The 16,225-nt window shown below is 34.9% G+C and overlaps 1 protein-coding gene across 1 annotated transcript in view; it reads right to left on the reverse strand.

Moving 5' to 3' along the window:
* The window catches only part of LOC126967445 (dynein beta chain, ciliary-like), a 135,280-nt gene that overhangs the window by 38,815 nt on the left and 80,240 nt on the right, over window positions 1-16,225 (reverse strand). The window contains exons 44-55 of the mRNA XM_050811910.1: window positions 15,960-16,108; window positions 14,559-14,777; window positions 13,676-13,913; window positions 12,933-13,125; window positions 12,265-12,442; window positions 9,562-9,690; window positions 7,682-7,901; window positions 6,939-7,100; window positions 5,801-6,000; window positions 4,501-4,667; window positions 4,249-4,427; window positions 4,081-4,158 (exon numbers count right to left, since the gene is read on the reverse strand). Of these exons, the coding sequence (XP_050667867.1) occupies window positions 4,081-4,158; window positions 4,249-4,427; window positions 4,501-4,667; window positions 5,801-6,000; window positions 6,939-7,100; window positions 7,682-7,901; window positions 9,562-9,690; window positions 12,265-12,442; window positions 12,933-13,125; window positions 13,676-13,913; window positions 14,559-14,777; window positions 15,960-16,108 (2,112 nt within the window). The remainder of the gene's footprint in view (window positions 1-4,080; window positions 4,159-4,248; window positions 4,428-4,500; window positions 4,668-5,800; window positions 6,001-6,938; window positions 7,101-7,681; window positions 7,902-9,561; window positions 9,691-12,264; window positions 12,443-12,932; window positions 13,126-13,675; window positions 13,914-14,558; window positions 14,778-15,959; window positions 16,109-16,225) is intronic.

Consider the following 16,225-nt stretch of genomic DNA (forward strand, 5'->3'; position numbering starts at 1 on the left):
TATTTGGGATGAATGCACGATGGCACATAAAAAATCTTTGGAGGCTTTAGACAGAACATTAAAAGATATACGGAGCAATCATAACCAATTTGGTGGTGCAATGATTTTATTAGCAGGAGATTTTCGTCAAACATTGCCAGTGATTCCACGATCAACACCAGCTAATGAACTCAATGCATGTCTAAAGTCCTCCAATTTGTGGAAACATGTCAAAGTACTTCATTTAAGCATGAATATGCGTGTCGAGTTACAAAATGACCAATCTGGAAACATATTCTCTAAACAACTCATTGACATTGGTAATGGCAAATTTCCTATAGACATGGCTGCATCAACATTCCTCAAAGTTTTTGTCAGTTAACTCGATCAAAAGATGAAATTATTCAGAAGGTGTTTCCAGATGTTTCTCAAAATTACAAAAACCATGATTGGTTGAGCGAACGAGCTATATTGGCTGAAAAAAATATAGATGTAAATGAATTAAATTTAAAAATACAAGAACAAATTACGGGCGAATCGAGGATATATAAATCAGTTGATTCGGCTACTAACCATGATGATGTAGTGAACTATCCACCAGAATTTTTAAACTCGCGGGATTTGCCAGGATTGCCACCTCACATTCTTCAATTAAAGGTTGGATCGGTAGTTATAATGTTGCGAAATATCAACCAACCGCGTCTTTACAACGGCACACGGTTAGCGATAAAAAAAATTGCTAAACAACGTGATAAAAGCAACTATACTGAAAGGAAAGTATAAAGGAGAAGACGTACTCATACCGCGCATCCCAATGATTCCGAATGATGTGCCGTTTGACTTTAAACGACTGCAGTTTCCAGTTCGGCTTGCTTTTGCTATGACCATAAACAAGTCCCAGGGGCAATCATTAAGTGTTTGTGGTATTAATCTGGAAAACCCATGTTTCTCACATGGTCCATTGTATGTTGCCTGTTTCCGTGTTAGAAAACCATCAGATTTGTTTGTCTATGCGCCAGATAATCAAACAAAAAACATCGTATATCACAAAACACTACAATGAAAATAAAACTGATTTTTGATAATAATTATGATTCATATGATTAAAAATAAAGAGATTACTTAGTTTTAAATGCTTATATATGTTTTATTTAATTATATTTCTCATTCACAACGCCCTATCACCAGGGTGACGGTTCTGTTCAGGAGACTTTTGCCCCGACTATAAAATATGTAGGAACAAAAAAATTACACTTTACAAATCATTTTGACAGGCTATATTTGGCAGTACGAAGTCTGCCGGGTCAGCTAGTATTACAAATAAATCTAAAGAAGAATGAACTGTAGTAACAAAAACCACAAAACACTTTGAAATGTTTAACCATAACATGTTGTTAAAATTACCATCACTTAAAGTATGTGAAAACCCTAATACACATTATAATGCATTTTTTTAAATTGTTAGTGAGGAATATAACTCAGTATTTACACCCAAGACTATTTTTATAAATAAAGGGCCATGCTTTAGTGACTGGGCTATTGTAGGCATCCATAAAAGTAGAAAACGACTGTATGAATTATATACATAGTGAGAAAAAATTTAACACAAGTGTTAAATTCATTACTTATGTTAAAAAATATTCCAAAATATTTAAAATAGTATGTTGAACAGCTAAATCTCGATTTTTAAGTGAAAAGATTAAGAATAGCAATGATAAAATAAAAACCACATGGAGCATTATTAATGCTGAGACAGGAAAGTCTAAATCACATAAGACTGATTATTTCCTAAAATATAACGGGAAAACGGTTAAATCAGAAACTGAAATAGCTTCATTATTTGACAATTTCTTTTTGAATATCCCAATCTCAACAACTGAGTCCCTAAATTCTTCACATCTACTAGCTGAAACTATGTTGAAAGAAAATGTCGAAGAATGTTCTAAATATTTTAAATTTCAATATGTGCACTATACTGAGGTCGTTAAAGTATTTAACTCTTTAAAATTAAAAAATTAAATTGACCTCTGGGGTCATTATGTCAGTTTAATTAAAACTATAATCTCTGTCATAGCTCCACAATTAGCAATAAAATTTAATGAATGTATTGACTGTGGTACCTTTCCTGATCTGATGAAGGCAATACCTGTTCTTAAATCAGGTAATACTAGTGATCTCTCAAATTATAGACCTATATCTGTATTGCCTGTTTACAGTAAAATTTTTGAAAAACTATATTTAAATCAAATGCAGACACACTTTAGTACTTTGCTGACGTGTAAACAGTTTGGATTTACGAAAGGTCGCTCAACATAGATATCTATGATGCCTGGGAGGATTCAATGGATGCTCTCGGTGTTTTTTGTGATCTATCTAAGGCATTCGATTGCGTCCAACACGAGACTCTTATCAGGAAATTACAACACTATGGCATCAGAAACAATGCGCTGACACTTATTAGTTCTTATTTAGAAAATAGAATTCAGACTGTTGATATCAATGGAAAGCGCGCCCCTGGATCAACCATAAAAATGGGTGTCCCACAGGGTTCAACTCTTGGTCCATTTCTATTTTTGATCTATATAAATGATTTGCCATAAGTTGTTAAGAAGTTGAATGAATGATGAAGAATGTTGTTCATATTAAAAGACGTAAGTCAGTCTTGGATGATGTAAACAATGCTTTGTCCAAAATTTTTCATTGGTTCAATGCTAATAATTTGCTTTTGAATAGTAAGAAAACTAAATGTATTAAATTCATAACCCCAAATGTCAGTCAGGTGAATTCAAATGTACTTGTGAATGGGGAGTACTTGGAACTTGTAGACACCACAGTTTTTTTGGGTATTACTTTAGAAGCAAAACTCCAATGGCAACCACATATAGCTGGTTTGGCGAATAGACTTAGTTCTGCAGCATTTGCTGTAAGAAAAATTCGCCAGCTCACAAACGAAGACACGGCACGTGTCGTATATTTTAGTTATTTCCATACTGTTATGTCTTACGGTATATTACTGTGGGGACACGTTAGTGATATTCAAACGATTTCTGTGCTGCAGAAAAGAGCTGTTCGAGCAATCTACAATCTATCCAGTAGACATTCGTTGAGAGATAAATTTAAGGAGATCCACATATTAACAGTACCATGTCAATACATATTTGAAAACCTAATATTTGTGCATAAAAATATAGATCGTTTTAAAAAAAACAGTGACATTCATAACTGCAACACTAGAAATATACATAATCTTGCTCTAATTCACACAAGGCTAACGAAAACAGACAAATCATTCAGAGAACAATGTTTCCATTTTTATAATAAAATCCCTGAAAAAATTTGCAAACTACAATTAAAAAAGTTTAAAATATTTGTTAAACAGAAACTTTTAAAAATAGCTTATTATACAATTAAAGATTATATAGCAGATAAAAGTGCATGGGATTAAAGCAATGTAAATAATTTTAAGGTCTGCATACTATTTTAATTTATAAGCAGTAGGACTGTATTATTTGTATATTTTCTTGACTTCAAAAAGTGATGCGGTTATTCTATTTTGAGAAATAAACTATTTGAATTTGAATTTGAATTGACATAGAACTCTCGTGGTTTGGGTTTTTTGAGTGAAACTTTTTTCAGGTGGTACCTATGTAGTCCTTCTTTCTTTCTTCTAAAAAATGTCCAACATTCGATTATTGACTATTGTTTTTTATTCAGCTTAGACAATAAAGATGGATACTTCGAAAATTCGAGCGATTTTTGTATACGAGTTCCGACGCGGAACTAACGCGGTAGAAATAGCTCGCAATATCAATGTTGCGTTTGGAGAGGGGACTGCTAATGAACACACCGTTTGGTTTAAACGCTTTTGTGATGAAAACTTTGATTTGAAGAACGAACCACGTGGAAGACCGCTCACACAGATGAATAACAATGAATTGAAAGAGATGGTCGAGAAGGCGATCCGAGTGAACTACCCAAGAATTAGCGGCATGGTTTAACAATGACTCATTTGCGTCAAATCAATAAAATAAAAAATGGGTGTCTCATGATTTTACTGATCTGCAGAGAGAAACTAGCTAAAAAACTAGCGAGGAACATTACCTTAAGCATTGTTCTCACTCGATTTATAAAGAACTTCCAACAGTTTTCACGTGTGTCTGGAACTCCACTGGCTTTAGTCTAAAATGATATATAAGAGTTAATATTGATTAATATCATTTAAATCACTTTATTCTTATTAGTAGATACAGTTTTAATAGGTGTAGTTACCTCTCCACGAACACCATTAATAATATTTTCTATTTCATCATCAGCCAGTAATTCCGGTATTTCTCCCGAAGCTAGCAAATCATTTATCAAAACTAAAAAGCGTTCTTCTGCAACCTGTGCATCTGTCATTAAAAACACGTTGCCAATGTTCTTCAGACCAGCTTTTATGTAAAGACCAGCTAGAAAAGAATTAAGGTTAATATTAGAAATTATTTCGTAATTCTTCACATTTAACTAATTAATTTTTCTCACCAAGATCAACTTTCAAATCGCCAATGCTATATCCTTTGCGTAACTGTAACTGGAATACCTCTAGAGAGGATATAAATGCTGAAAGCCTCGAGAGAGATTGCTTTCCTGAACCGCCCACGCCTACAAGAAGAGCATTACCTCGTGGTGCTTCAAGAATCCGGTTTATTCTGGAATATATTGTATAAAGACGTACATTAGAGAGCGATGTTCAGTAAAGAGGTAGTAGAGACAATTATTGATAACAAAATATTGGGGTGGTTTGGTGATGACGAGAGGATGGATGAACGTAGACAAATAATTTATAAGAATGATGATGGTGATGGTTTGATGCGAGTGGAAGAAGCTATGCAAGGATATCATGACCGAGGCAAATTGAGATTAGTAATGTCTGGCAATCCCTCTTGGAAAAAGGTCATGCCTTTTGTATATCATATGTATGTGTGTACATTTGTGTATTGTAAATTGCATTAACAGAAGTATATTAGGTATTCAATTAGAACTTCGTTTGTTCTATTGCGATAAAATACATTTTATGTTAAATATTATTTGATCATACAAAAGATTTAAGTTTTCTTTAGTGTTAATTCCGACAATATTTGTTTTTAAAACAATTCGACACGTGTTTCGCCTCTACACGAGGCATCCTCAGGACGTGTTGTCTCGCCAAAATCTGGCAAGAGACTGAATCAAATGAGCCGGAAGCCGCTCTTTTATACCCTCGTCCCATCCCTTTAATCTAATTTCGAAATTTCGACCTGTTTGACCTAGGAAGGAACATATTGCTGCATTTAGGAATAATGATCCCGAAAAATCACACTTCGCGAAACATTTAATTGATACAGGTCACTCACTCGGAAACAATAATAATTTTAATATTTTACATACATGCGAAAAAGGATTTCGCTTGAATGTGTTATAGCAATTAGAAATAATAAAACACAAAAATAACATGTTTACATTGTTGAATGAACTAACACATTTAGTCCCATCACCTTTGTTACGTGTCTCTTCGGGGGGTAATACATCACAACAGCCGACCAATCACAGCGCGTCATTTCATGGGACGAGGGTATAAAAGAGCGGCTTCCGGCTCATTTGATTCAGTCTCTTGCCAGATTTTGGCTAGACAACACGTCCTGAGGATGCCTCGTGTAGAGGGGAAACACGTGTCGAATTGTTTTAAAAAAATATTGGCGGAATTAACACTAAAGAAAACTTAAATCATTTGTATAATTATGGATTTCCGCAAAGTAACGCCTAATTCAATAAATATTATTTGATCAAACTATTTAAACATTACCTGCAAATATGATACATTGCATCCTCGAAAAGAACGAGGTTCATAGTCGCCACGAGATCATTATAAGCTGATAATGATTCGTCAAGCAGTCTCTTAATTTGGGCCCAATCTTTAATTGGGAAATACTTGGGATCGCCAATGCCTTCAGCAAAATGGCAATATATCAACGGCTTTTCAAATACAACATTCTCGTCGAAGTCCTACGGAAAGATTAATAATTAGCTTTAATTGGAACTTTCTTTTTCAATCGGCTGTATTTACGATTCATTGGTGTTGGTACAGACTAGTAGTAAATCTTGCATTATATTAGTTTGAATGTGAAATTACTGGCCCGCTATAAAAACTTTGTAATTTGCAAGCTTTTGGAAGCCATTGAAATCGATCGGTGTCCTAATATTAATAAAGACAAGAGATAGTCTCTTTTTCCTACTTGGAAACGCGTGTTTTACCACGTATCTCAGAATTTACCCAAGAACGATATTGGACATTGTGTGTATATTTTGTGCACCCGTGAACGCCAATAAAGATACTTAAGTTTCACCGCTTGTGCACCATCCCGCCCGCTCTGCCAATCCAAGCATTACGAGCGCAATTCCGTAGTGTAGACGGGATATTACCGCGAATTCGCTACGCTCGCTACATCAGGGTTGATAAATGACCTCCGAATGGTCCGAAACTAAGTGTTACCAACACCGATAAACCGTGAGTTAAGTCGATTTACATAAATAAAATAATTAATGTCTCACGAAGACTTTAATAATTTAAAGGGTTTTATTATCCATGGTTTGGTCTAATTAATTAATCTAAAAAGAATCCCGACCCGACAAAAACTAATCTGCCCAAAGGTAGCTTATTAGTATCATACTAAGATATAGTTTATTATGTTCTAATATGCAGAAGATCTTAAGATCATTTGAAAAAATAAGAAAGAAACATTCCTAAGAAATTAGCAGCGCCACCTACAAGTTCCAATTGTTAAGCTAAATCTAATTTTATGGGACACTGTTGTAGAAACACGACTACATTTTGAATGAAAAGATCAATAAGAAAAGGTTAATCATTGACATATAATGAATATCCACAAGATGAGACACGGGCGCAGTTTGCTGTGATTTACATTTTATACTAAAAAAGTTACCTCACAATTCTTTTTAATAACTTCAGCGATCAGCTTGCCAAAAGCTTCATTGTCCGCAGCGTCTACCAATTTATCAGAGTAGACACGAGTGGCTTCGTGGCACCACAGCCTGATCAGCTCAGACTGGGCTTTGATAGCGTCGCCAGTAGTGAACAACATGCCCTAGACAAAGGAAAAATGAATTTTAGTATCAATCTTCTTAGATGCTTGATTGGTCACAAAAATTTGAATAAAGTGCTTATGCAGTTCAATAATAAAATAATATTTTCTCCTGATTGTTATGATAATACCATTCGAACACCAGAAGTATCGTCAGAGCGATAATTTATTAAGAGCTCTTATAAAATTGAGTAAAACATACAAACAACACTAAAGGAATAATCTAGAGATGGTGATGATGTAAAAGAATATGCATCGAGAATTCGGTTCTAATAAATGCCACGCATCGTACGACTCAGGTATTATTTTGCGTTACTACCTGACTGACGCTTATGGGCTGCTAAACATCGATGGATCATCAGATCGATCTGTCACTTGCTGTGATGAGGCTAAAGCTCCAGCAGCAGCGAGCGATAATAATAATGCACAAATCAATGAAAAAAATTGACAACTACAACATGAGAGTAGACAAAGACATACCAAGATTTACGAACTCAAACGGAACCCGAGAAATCGCGAGTTCGAGTCCCACATAAATTTTAGTTACAAATTTAATTTGTGTAGGTAATAAAAAATTGCCTTACCTGAAAAATATTTGACAAATCACGAAGGTTAAATATATAGTGGAATTTGATTGCAGTCGGCAAGAAGTTGGAGGAAAGTTTCGTGTGGAGGGCCAGTGCTGTGTTCACCAGGATTTCACTGTACTTCTGGACCTGTGGGGTGAATTTGTTGTGGGGGCTGGCCAGGTGCTGGGACAGAATCTGCTTGTAGATGTGGAAGCACGCGTCCAGGCCCGGGAAGCTTTGAGAGAGCAAGATGTGGTTATTGAATTATCATAATTATATGTTAATATTGGTATGTAGAGTAGTAGTTAAAATGTATGTTTAAGGAAATAAAATATTATATACGTGAATATGACGCCTTTTATCAATATTTATCATAGGGATAGACCAAAAGCAAAAATACTACACATTTCAAAAACTCACTAACACATCTGTAAAACTAGCACAGGCGAACATTTTAAATTTAGTCTCGCCATAATGAGAAGAGTATTTGTCCTACCAGCAGCTCTTCTAGTTTTTAAACTATAAGATTCACAGAAGGTGAACAGGTGCTAAAAATTAAAGTTAGATGAAAGATGAACTGGCAACACACAAGCAAGCTAAAGTCCTAATTGTATGCGTCAGCGTCAAAAAGATAGCGTTACCCATTGTATTCTAAAACATGGCAACCCCCTTTGTTACCATATAGGTACATCGATTCACCGAAAGACCAAATTGATAGCGTCATCCAAAGTAGTCAAATATATCGGGACACCATAAACGTCATAAACATTATATTATTATTATTAAAACATATATTTGATGCTTTGAATATGGATACATTCAAAGCATCAAATATATCGCTACACACACATCATCTAAATATAGAAACACCCCGTGTTCATAAATATGGATACATTTGTGGAAAATGAACAAAAGATATAGGATTCAAATTAGATTGTCAACAAACTTTAACTTCATTTGACATATTGATGATCAATATGGATGTTTGTTTCCGAGTCATGGATGTTTATATGTAATTTATGTATGTTTATATGTTTTTATATATGTTTAAGTAATTATATTGTATTAAATACATCGTTGTCTTGCAAACCATAACACAAGCTATGCCTAACTTGGGTCAAGATAATTTGTGTAAAAGTGTGTCAATATTATTATTATTAATATTAATATGTTTCTGAATACAATGGATGACCACGGACTAGTAAAAAAATAAGGACTCCGTGTCACCTTACATAACAGTGTAGCACCAAAACAAGCCGACTAACGTGTAAATACATAGCCCCACCCACACACTTACAATACTACAGGCCGATAGGCGGCCATTATTCGAATTGTCAGCGTCTGTGACAGATCAGTTTGCGTCTCAATAAAATATTTTAAAAATGCCGTCGTGCGCTGTGAAAACGTGTAAAAATATAAGTATTTGTGGCCATATATGATTATTTAAGGGAGAAAACATTGTGTAACTAGTATCCCCCGTAACCGCACACACACTATCATAACGGTGCTTCACTTCCTAATATCACGGCGCGGAGTCAATTCTTTTTTTAATCGGCCTTGTGGATGACGTTATCTTTTTAACGCTGACTGTACAGTGTAAGGTAAATGAATTGTAATTTAAAATGATCTATTTTATGAAATGAACTACACAATTAGACGTACGGGGACTAGATTATCTGTGGATTACGTGGCATTACTTATGTGCAATATATTAATGGCCATATTTTTATGTCGAAGTGATGGTTTGCTTGACATCGAAAAAAAATTAATCATTTTTGGAAAAATATGTGACCATTCTAACATTGTGATTATGAAGCAGTAAATATACTGTAATGTGTACTAGTAAATAATATAATGTAGTAATGAAGTAGTAAATATAATGTTATTATAGTCACCTGACAGCAAATGTACAGAAATGACGCTGAAGGCGGGGGTCGATACTGAATGAACCAGCCGTTGGATTCATGCATGATACAAACATACAGTTTGATATGTCCTTCAAACTTAGCTTCTGTCGGTCATACCTGTAACAATAAAGGTGATATGAATTATGACTGCAGAATCTGACATTCAAAAAGTTTTATAAATTAGCATTAAAAAATAATTCGTGCAGTCATTTTATAAAACTGCTCAGCAGATACACAATAGTGCTAACAATGGAAACCTAAATAAGAACGTACTAGAGCTGACAGCCAAATTATATATACGAGTTACTGGCTGGTGACTTATAGACCACCAGCCAGTAACTCGTGATATAATATTAATTGTAACAGCGGGCGTGAAACAATGCGTGAATATGGTGTATTTACCTGAATGTGGAGACTTACCTACCTATACCTTATTAACTAAATCGCTATTTTTTTATACTTTTTATTAAGAAAATTTATTGAATTAGGCGTTACTTTGCGGAAATCCATAATTATACAAATGATTTAAGTTTTGTATAGTGTTAATTCCGTCAATATTTGTTTTTTAAACAATTCGACACGTGTTTTGCCTCTACACGAGGCATCCTCAGGACGTGTTGTCTCGCCAAAATCTGGTACAAGACTCGAGTCTGAGTCGAGAGTCGAGTTTGATTAAATTTATAAAAAAATATAATTTTTTATTAAATCTTTTTTTAATATTTGTTAGCAGTCGTTATTCACTATAACATTCTCAATTTATTCCTGTTGCCGTCATTTTGAACAAGATCGCTGCACAGGAGCCTCAATATCCGCAGCATTGCAAGCGTAGGAACGTACCATAGCATATTATTATTACCTTCTTATTTAGATTACCAAGGTGTTATCTATACTTGTTTATCAATGAAGATATGTGCATTGTTTTCTAAATTTTTTGAAATGAAAATAAGGGACGAGACGAGCAGGACGTTCAGCTTTTGGTAATGTTTCGCCCTGTCTATTACCAAGCAGCGCCGCTCAGGATTAATGAAAAATGTGGGTTTATAATAGTATAGATAATAAGTATCATATGAGTGTTTTAATACCTAATTATAAACAGTTGCATACAAGACTATCTACACCCATAATATGAATCCTCTTAAAGATTCTGAAATAGTTATTAAAACAGCTAGTCCTATTAGTAACCTAATATCATCCATTACTGATTATATACAAACAAACTTAGTATTAATGAAAGAATTATTTATTTTAGTAGTAATTTGCAGCGTTGAAAATATCTGACTGGGTGCTGCCAAAACTTGAATCGCTAATTTTTTTCAAACAAAACAATAAAAATATCGAAGAAAAATGGCGGGGATTTGAATAACCTACTTCTTTTTCTATGGTGCGCGACGTTCTGGTATTGTGGAAGGCGAGTAAACGAGAATGTTCTTTTTTAAATTCATACAGATACCAAGCATCGAGCAATAAGGGTGTGACTGTCTGTTGAAACTCTTTGCGCATGAAGGGATCGAAAAAAATACAAAGGAGTGTTGTTATGAAATTCAGTACAACATTACATCATCCGTTTGGATGATGTTATGGTTATTAGGACATTGGGTGTTATAATTTTGGTAATAAGCTCACTGTTTCAGAATCTTTAATAGAGGATTTAAAGCATGAAGATAAACGTACATTATATGAACTAGGAACCTAAAACACATTGGTAGGGGTCCCTGCAGTGTGAGTCAACAGTTCTATCTAGCTCGTCATCATCATCAGCCGGAATACGTCCACCGCTGGACAAAGGCCACCTCAAAAGATCTCCACCACGATCGGTCCTGCGCTGCCCTCTTCCGACGTATTCCCGCAATCTTGACCGTATCGTCGGTCTATCTTATCGCAGGGCCTACCAACACTGCGTCTTCTTATACGTGGTCGCCATTCGGGGACTTTATTGCCCCAACGGCTATGTCCATCAAACTATGTGCCCTGCCAACTGCCACTTCAGTTTCTCAATCATTTGGGATATGTCAGGGACTTTGGTACGGATCACCTCATTTCTGATTCGATCTAGCAGGGAAATTCAGAGCATAGTCCTCTCCATTGCCCTCCGAGTTCCCATGAGGCCCATTGTTAGCGATCACGTATATTGCTCTACCAATACTTTAAAGTTAATGGTTACCAATACTTTTGTATTTTTGTTTACCTTCTCTTAAATGTAATAACGTTAATGCGTGTATCCACATCATTACGTGATAAATCTTTTCTTTTAAGATTAATAAATTTATTAAATTTTTAGTTTTGTTGGATATAGGATACGATATATATTTAAATATTATAATTATGTTTTTCACACATTACTGCCACAATAGCTTGCACGGAAAAACAAATCTAGGAAGTTAATTATGAACTATGATATTAATCAGTGTTAGGAATATACGTCCTAAAGTTTGCTGAGAACTTTCCTTTTTGCAAATCGCACTGCTGCCTCGTTTGTTATCATTCTAGTTATCACATAATCCTTCCATGTTTTAAAGCATTTATATCTCTTTCTTTATTGTTTTATAACATTTGTATTGTTACCTTTTCTTTTCTTTATATTATGTTAGTTTTTCATATCTACTGTATTTGTAAAAAAAATTGGTGGCAGTTTTCGCAAATAAAGATTATTATTATTATTAATAAAACATATGGTGACATGTTCAAAGTTACCAGTGTCTGTAATCCATGAATTGTCTTATGAGCGTGTGCGGCTGCACTGTGCCGTATTTGTCAACTTCCGGCATGTTCATATCGTCTACGAAGTATATCATGAACTTGCTGCCGGGTGGGCCAAAATTGCGACCAGATTTCTTTTCTAGCGGTTTCTCCAGGACTTTCTGGATCATTTCTGTTAAAATAAAAATCAATGAGTTTCTAACTATTAGATATATCTTAAATTTATTGGAATTATTTGCTCAAACAGTTCATGCATCTCTGTTAGTTTTCGCATTTATCAATGTTATTTCAAAATCATTTCGTGCTACTTGACTAGCTTTTTAGAATTAGGTCCGCACATTTGTTATTAAAATCCTGGGTATGATACATCTTTTCTTACTAACAATATTATATAGGTTATTAACGGTAATTTATAAAAAAACTGTTATGGTTATTTTACACTAACAGTTGTTAACATATTATTATAATTTTTCTAAAATAAACCGTCTCATTAAAACCTGCTACGCAACATTAAAAAATTGGATAATATTATTATGTTTATCATTAGGTATATTTACAGGGAAGAACTTTTGAAGACATTTGCCTATGAATTTCATTGATCAAAACGCCCTAATATTTTGCAAAATTGACAATGTTCTTGTAAGAAATAAATAATAACTTACCAGAAGTCGTATAGAAATTGAGTGGGACGTTAGTGATAGCGAAATTTTCGGACAACGAGTTAAGTTTGGCGGCAACACTAACAGTCTTGCCACTACCAGCACTGCCGACCAACATGATTGGCTTCTGTTTGGCGATTAGTAAGTCCATGAAAAATCTAATTCGAGTTGTTTCTGATGTCGACACTAGACATGACTGCAAATAAAAAGATTCAAAATAGTTCATCTAAACATAACTAGCTTCATTTGCTAACAGCCATTCCCAATAATCAGTCTATCTCTTACTTGAGATGAAAATCGTAACTATCGTTGACTTTTCTGTCCCAATAAACTTATCGACGGTAACTCACCTTATCTGTACACGCTGTCTGGCAATGGAAAGACGTATAGCTTACCAGCGATAGAAGTTTGTATGGAAATTGCAATTCACACGTCCCAATATAAGGCGATAATATGAATGACTTATCGGGTATATTGGGACAGGTTCAGATTATTGACAGCTAAAATTATGGTGATACAGTGAATGATTTGTTTTACTGTGAACAATATTTATGACTTAATACTACCTATATTACCTGGAGACTTGCCGAGGATATTTCGACAGCCCTAACACAGGTTTCGGTTTAATTGGACTGCTAGTTGCAATCACCAGCCTTAAGTTTTAGTCTAATGTATTGGTCTATTTGTTTTGGTGTAAATTGTGTTCACTTATTTAAGTCTATAGATAAATAAATACTGATGAATACCTGTAGGGGGATATCCGGGTCCAGCTCAAAATGTTCAACTTTCTCAGTCCAAGGAAGAAACTTTTTAGTCTCTGGATCAATGAAGAATCCGAACACGTTTCCAGTTGCTGGGAATTTTATTTGCTTAAATTCATTGCAGAACCACTTGCTAAACTCATTCCGCCAGTCGACAAGTTGATCTTGGAACAGACCAGAGCCAAAGCCCCAGACGATGCAAAACACAAAGTATGTTTCGTACCTAAGTGACGAAGTTTATAACAATGACTAGGAATTATTTTTAATAATAAATACACAATTACCAATTGGTTTTTGCTCTTAAGAGACTAAGTTCACAGGAATATATATTATATAAAAAAATTAGAGAACGTTAAAAATGAAAATAAACTAGTCTTTAATATAAACAAAAACACAATAATATGCTGCTTGAAAAATTCGATTTAAAAAGTTAAGTTAATTAATACTAAAGATTTCCATCTAAGAAAATTCTTGTGAAGTCTTCAATATTTTACTGTAATTAATAATTCCGCGGCAACGGTATAATTAAGTATCGTAATATCTTGTTGGTATTAAGTTCTCTGCAATTGTATTGTAATTACGCAACGACACACAAATTCCAAATTACCTAATAATTAGTGGGAAGATCATTCATTCCTAGTCTATAAGTGTCTAACAAAATCTCCCAAACCCACGACCTCTCGCATTCCGTGCGAGTGCTCATAAAATCTTGAATCCACAGCCTGAGTGTTGAACAAATCAACACTCAGGTTGTGGATTTAGGATCTACTTTACAGTTATTAATCCCAGAAGTGAGGGTTATCACTTTAAAAAGATAACAAATTATCTAACAAGAAATTAATTTCTTCTCTTTGTTTTATGCACTTACCACTCTTTAGGACAATCGCTGGGCAAGAGACTCTTGTTCAGGAAACACTCAAGTAAGTAGCACGTAAGTTGTATTTGTTGCAGCTCACTCAGTGGCGTGACCCGTTTGTATTTCTTACAGGATTCAAGCAGGGACGGTATGTACTTGTCAAACATTATGGTGAGCATAGCTTTCTCTGATTCGTCATCTCGTGTCGTATCTATCCACGATGCCACAAATCTTGGGAACAATACAATAATATGTAAAGTAGATTTGTTTGATGACTAACAGCCGTTCCCAATATACTATCTACAGATACGGTACAAAGACTGGATACAAATGAATGTATGTTTAATTCATTATTTTTTAACGGCCATTCCCAATATAGATAGAAATAAATTACTACCTTCTAATGTCGGTGATTAGCTGTCAATAATCTGAAGCTGTCCCATATACCCGATAAGTTGTTCTTGTCGCTTTATATTGGGACGCGTGAATAGCAGTTTTCATTAAAACTTCTATCGCTGGTAAGCTATACGTCATCCCATTGATAGACAGCGTGTACGGATAAGGTGAGTTACCGTCGATAAGTTTATTGGGACAGAAAAGTCAACGATAGTTACGATTTTTATGTCATATAAGAGATAGACTGAATATTGGGAACGGCCGTAAAGCACAACCGAACAACATTGAAATGATGCAACGAGGATCGCGTGATTAAAACTATAAAAAGTCACACTGTCAAAATACGTCCAAATTAGAACGCTGTCCAGTCAACAATCTGATCCTATAAAATATAATACGCCATTGATAATTCGTGAACAATCAAGCGTTCGATTAGTCATGAATGTCCTTAATGGTCACTATATTAGTGTACAGAATAAAGAGGAAAAGCGATTCGGAAAGATGGATACAGGATTTTGAATCCTGCAATTATCTGGAGGAAATTATCGAGAATTTGTGCAAATGGGTCTACCAGTAGGAAGCTTCTTTGCACAGGAAGTCAGTTAGATTTTGGGTACCACAACGGCGCCTATTTCTGCCGTAAAGCAGTAATGTGTAAACATTATTTTGTTTCGGTCGGAAGGGCACCGTAGCTAGTGAAATTACTGGGCAAATGAGACTTAAGATCTATGTCTCAAGGTGACGAGCGCAATTATGCCAATCAGATTTTTTGGGTTTTTCAATCATCCTGAGCGGCACTACATTGTAATGGGCAGGGCGTATCAATCACCATCAGATGTAGGTCCTGCTCGTCTCGTCCCTTATTTTCTTAAAAAAATAGATTTAATCTTATTATGCTCTTTGGTTTAAGATCTGAATAAATGAGATGCTCGTTGATAATGTAGACTTTTAAAATCTGTTAGGTGAGTGTTTTAGATTGTTTTTATAACCAGTGTTACTTTAGCAAATAAAACTTACGGATTCCACCCTAAGTCTTGTGGGTTGATATACAATATACCAGCTCTCGATACCGTGGCCGGAGTCGCCGTTCGCAATGTCGCAATTTCAAACAGCAGCCGCATGGACTTTGTGAGAGCTATTCTTTCATTGCTTGCTAGCGTCAAAACCTGCATGTATACAGAAAAAAAACACATTTTTCACAATTGTATAATATGACCTTCGTATAGAAACATAATACACTGTAACTGTCACCTCGTGTATTATATAGATGGTGCGATACAAAC

Source organism: Leptidea sinapis, chromosome 13 (genome assembly GCF_905404315.1).
Source record: "Leptidea sinapis chromosome 13, ilLepSina1.1, whole genome shotgun sequence".
In the NCBI taxonomy this organism is placed as follows: domain Eukaryota; kingdom Metazoa; phylum Arthropoda; class Insecta; order Lepidoptera; family Pieridae; genus Leptidea; species Leptidea sinapis.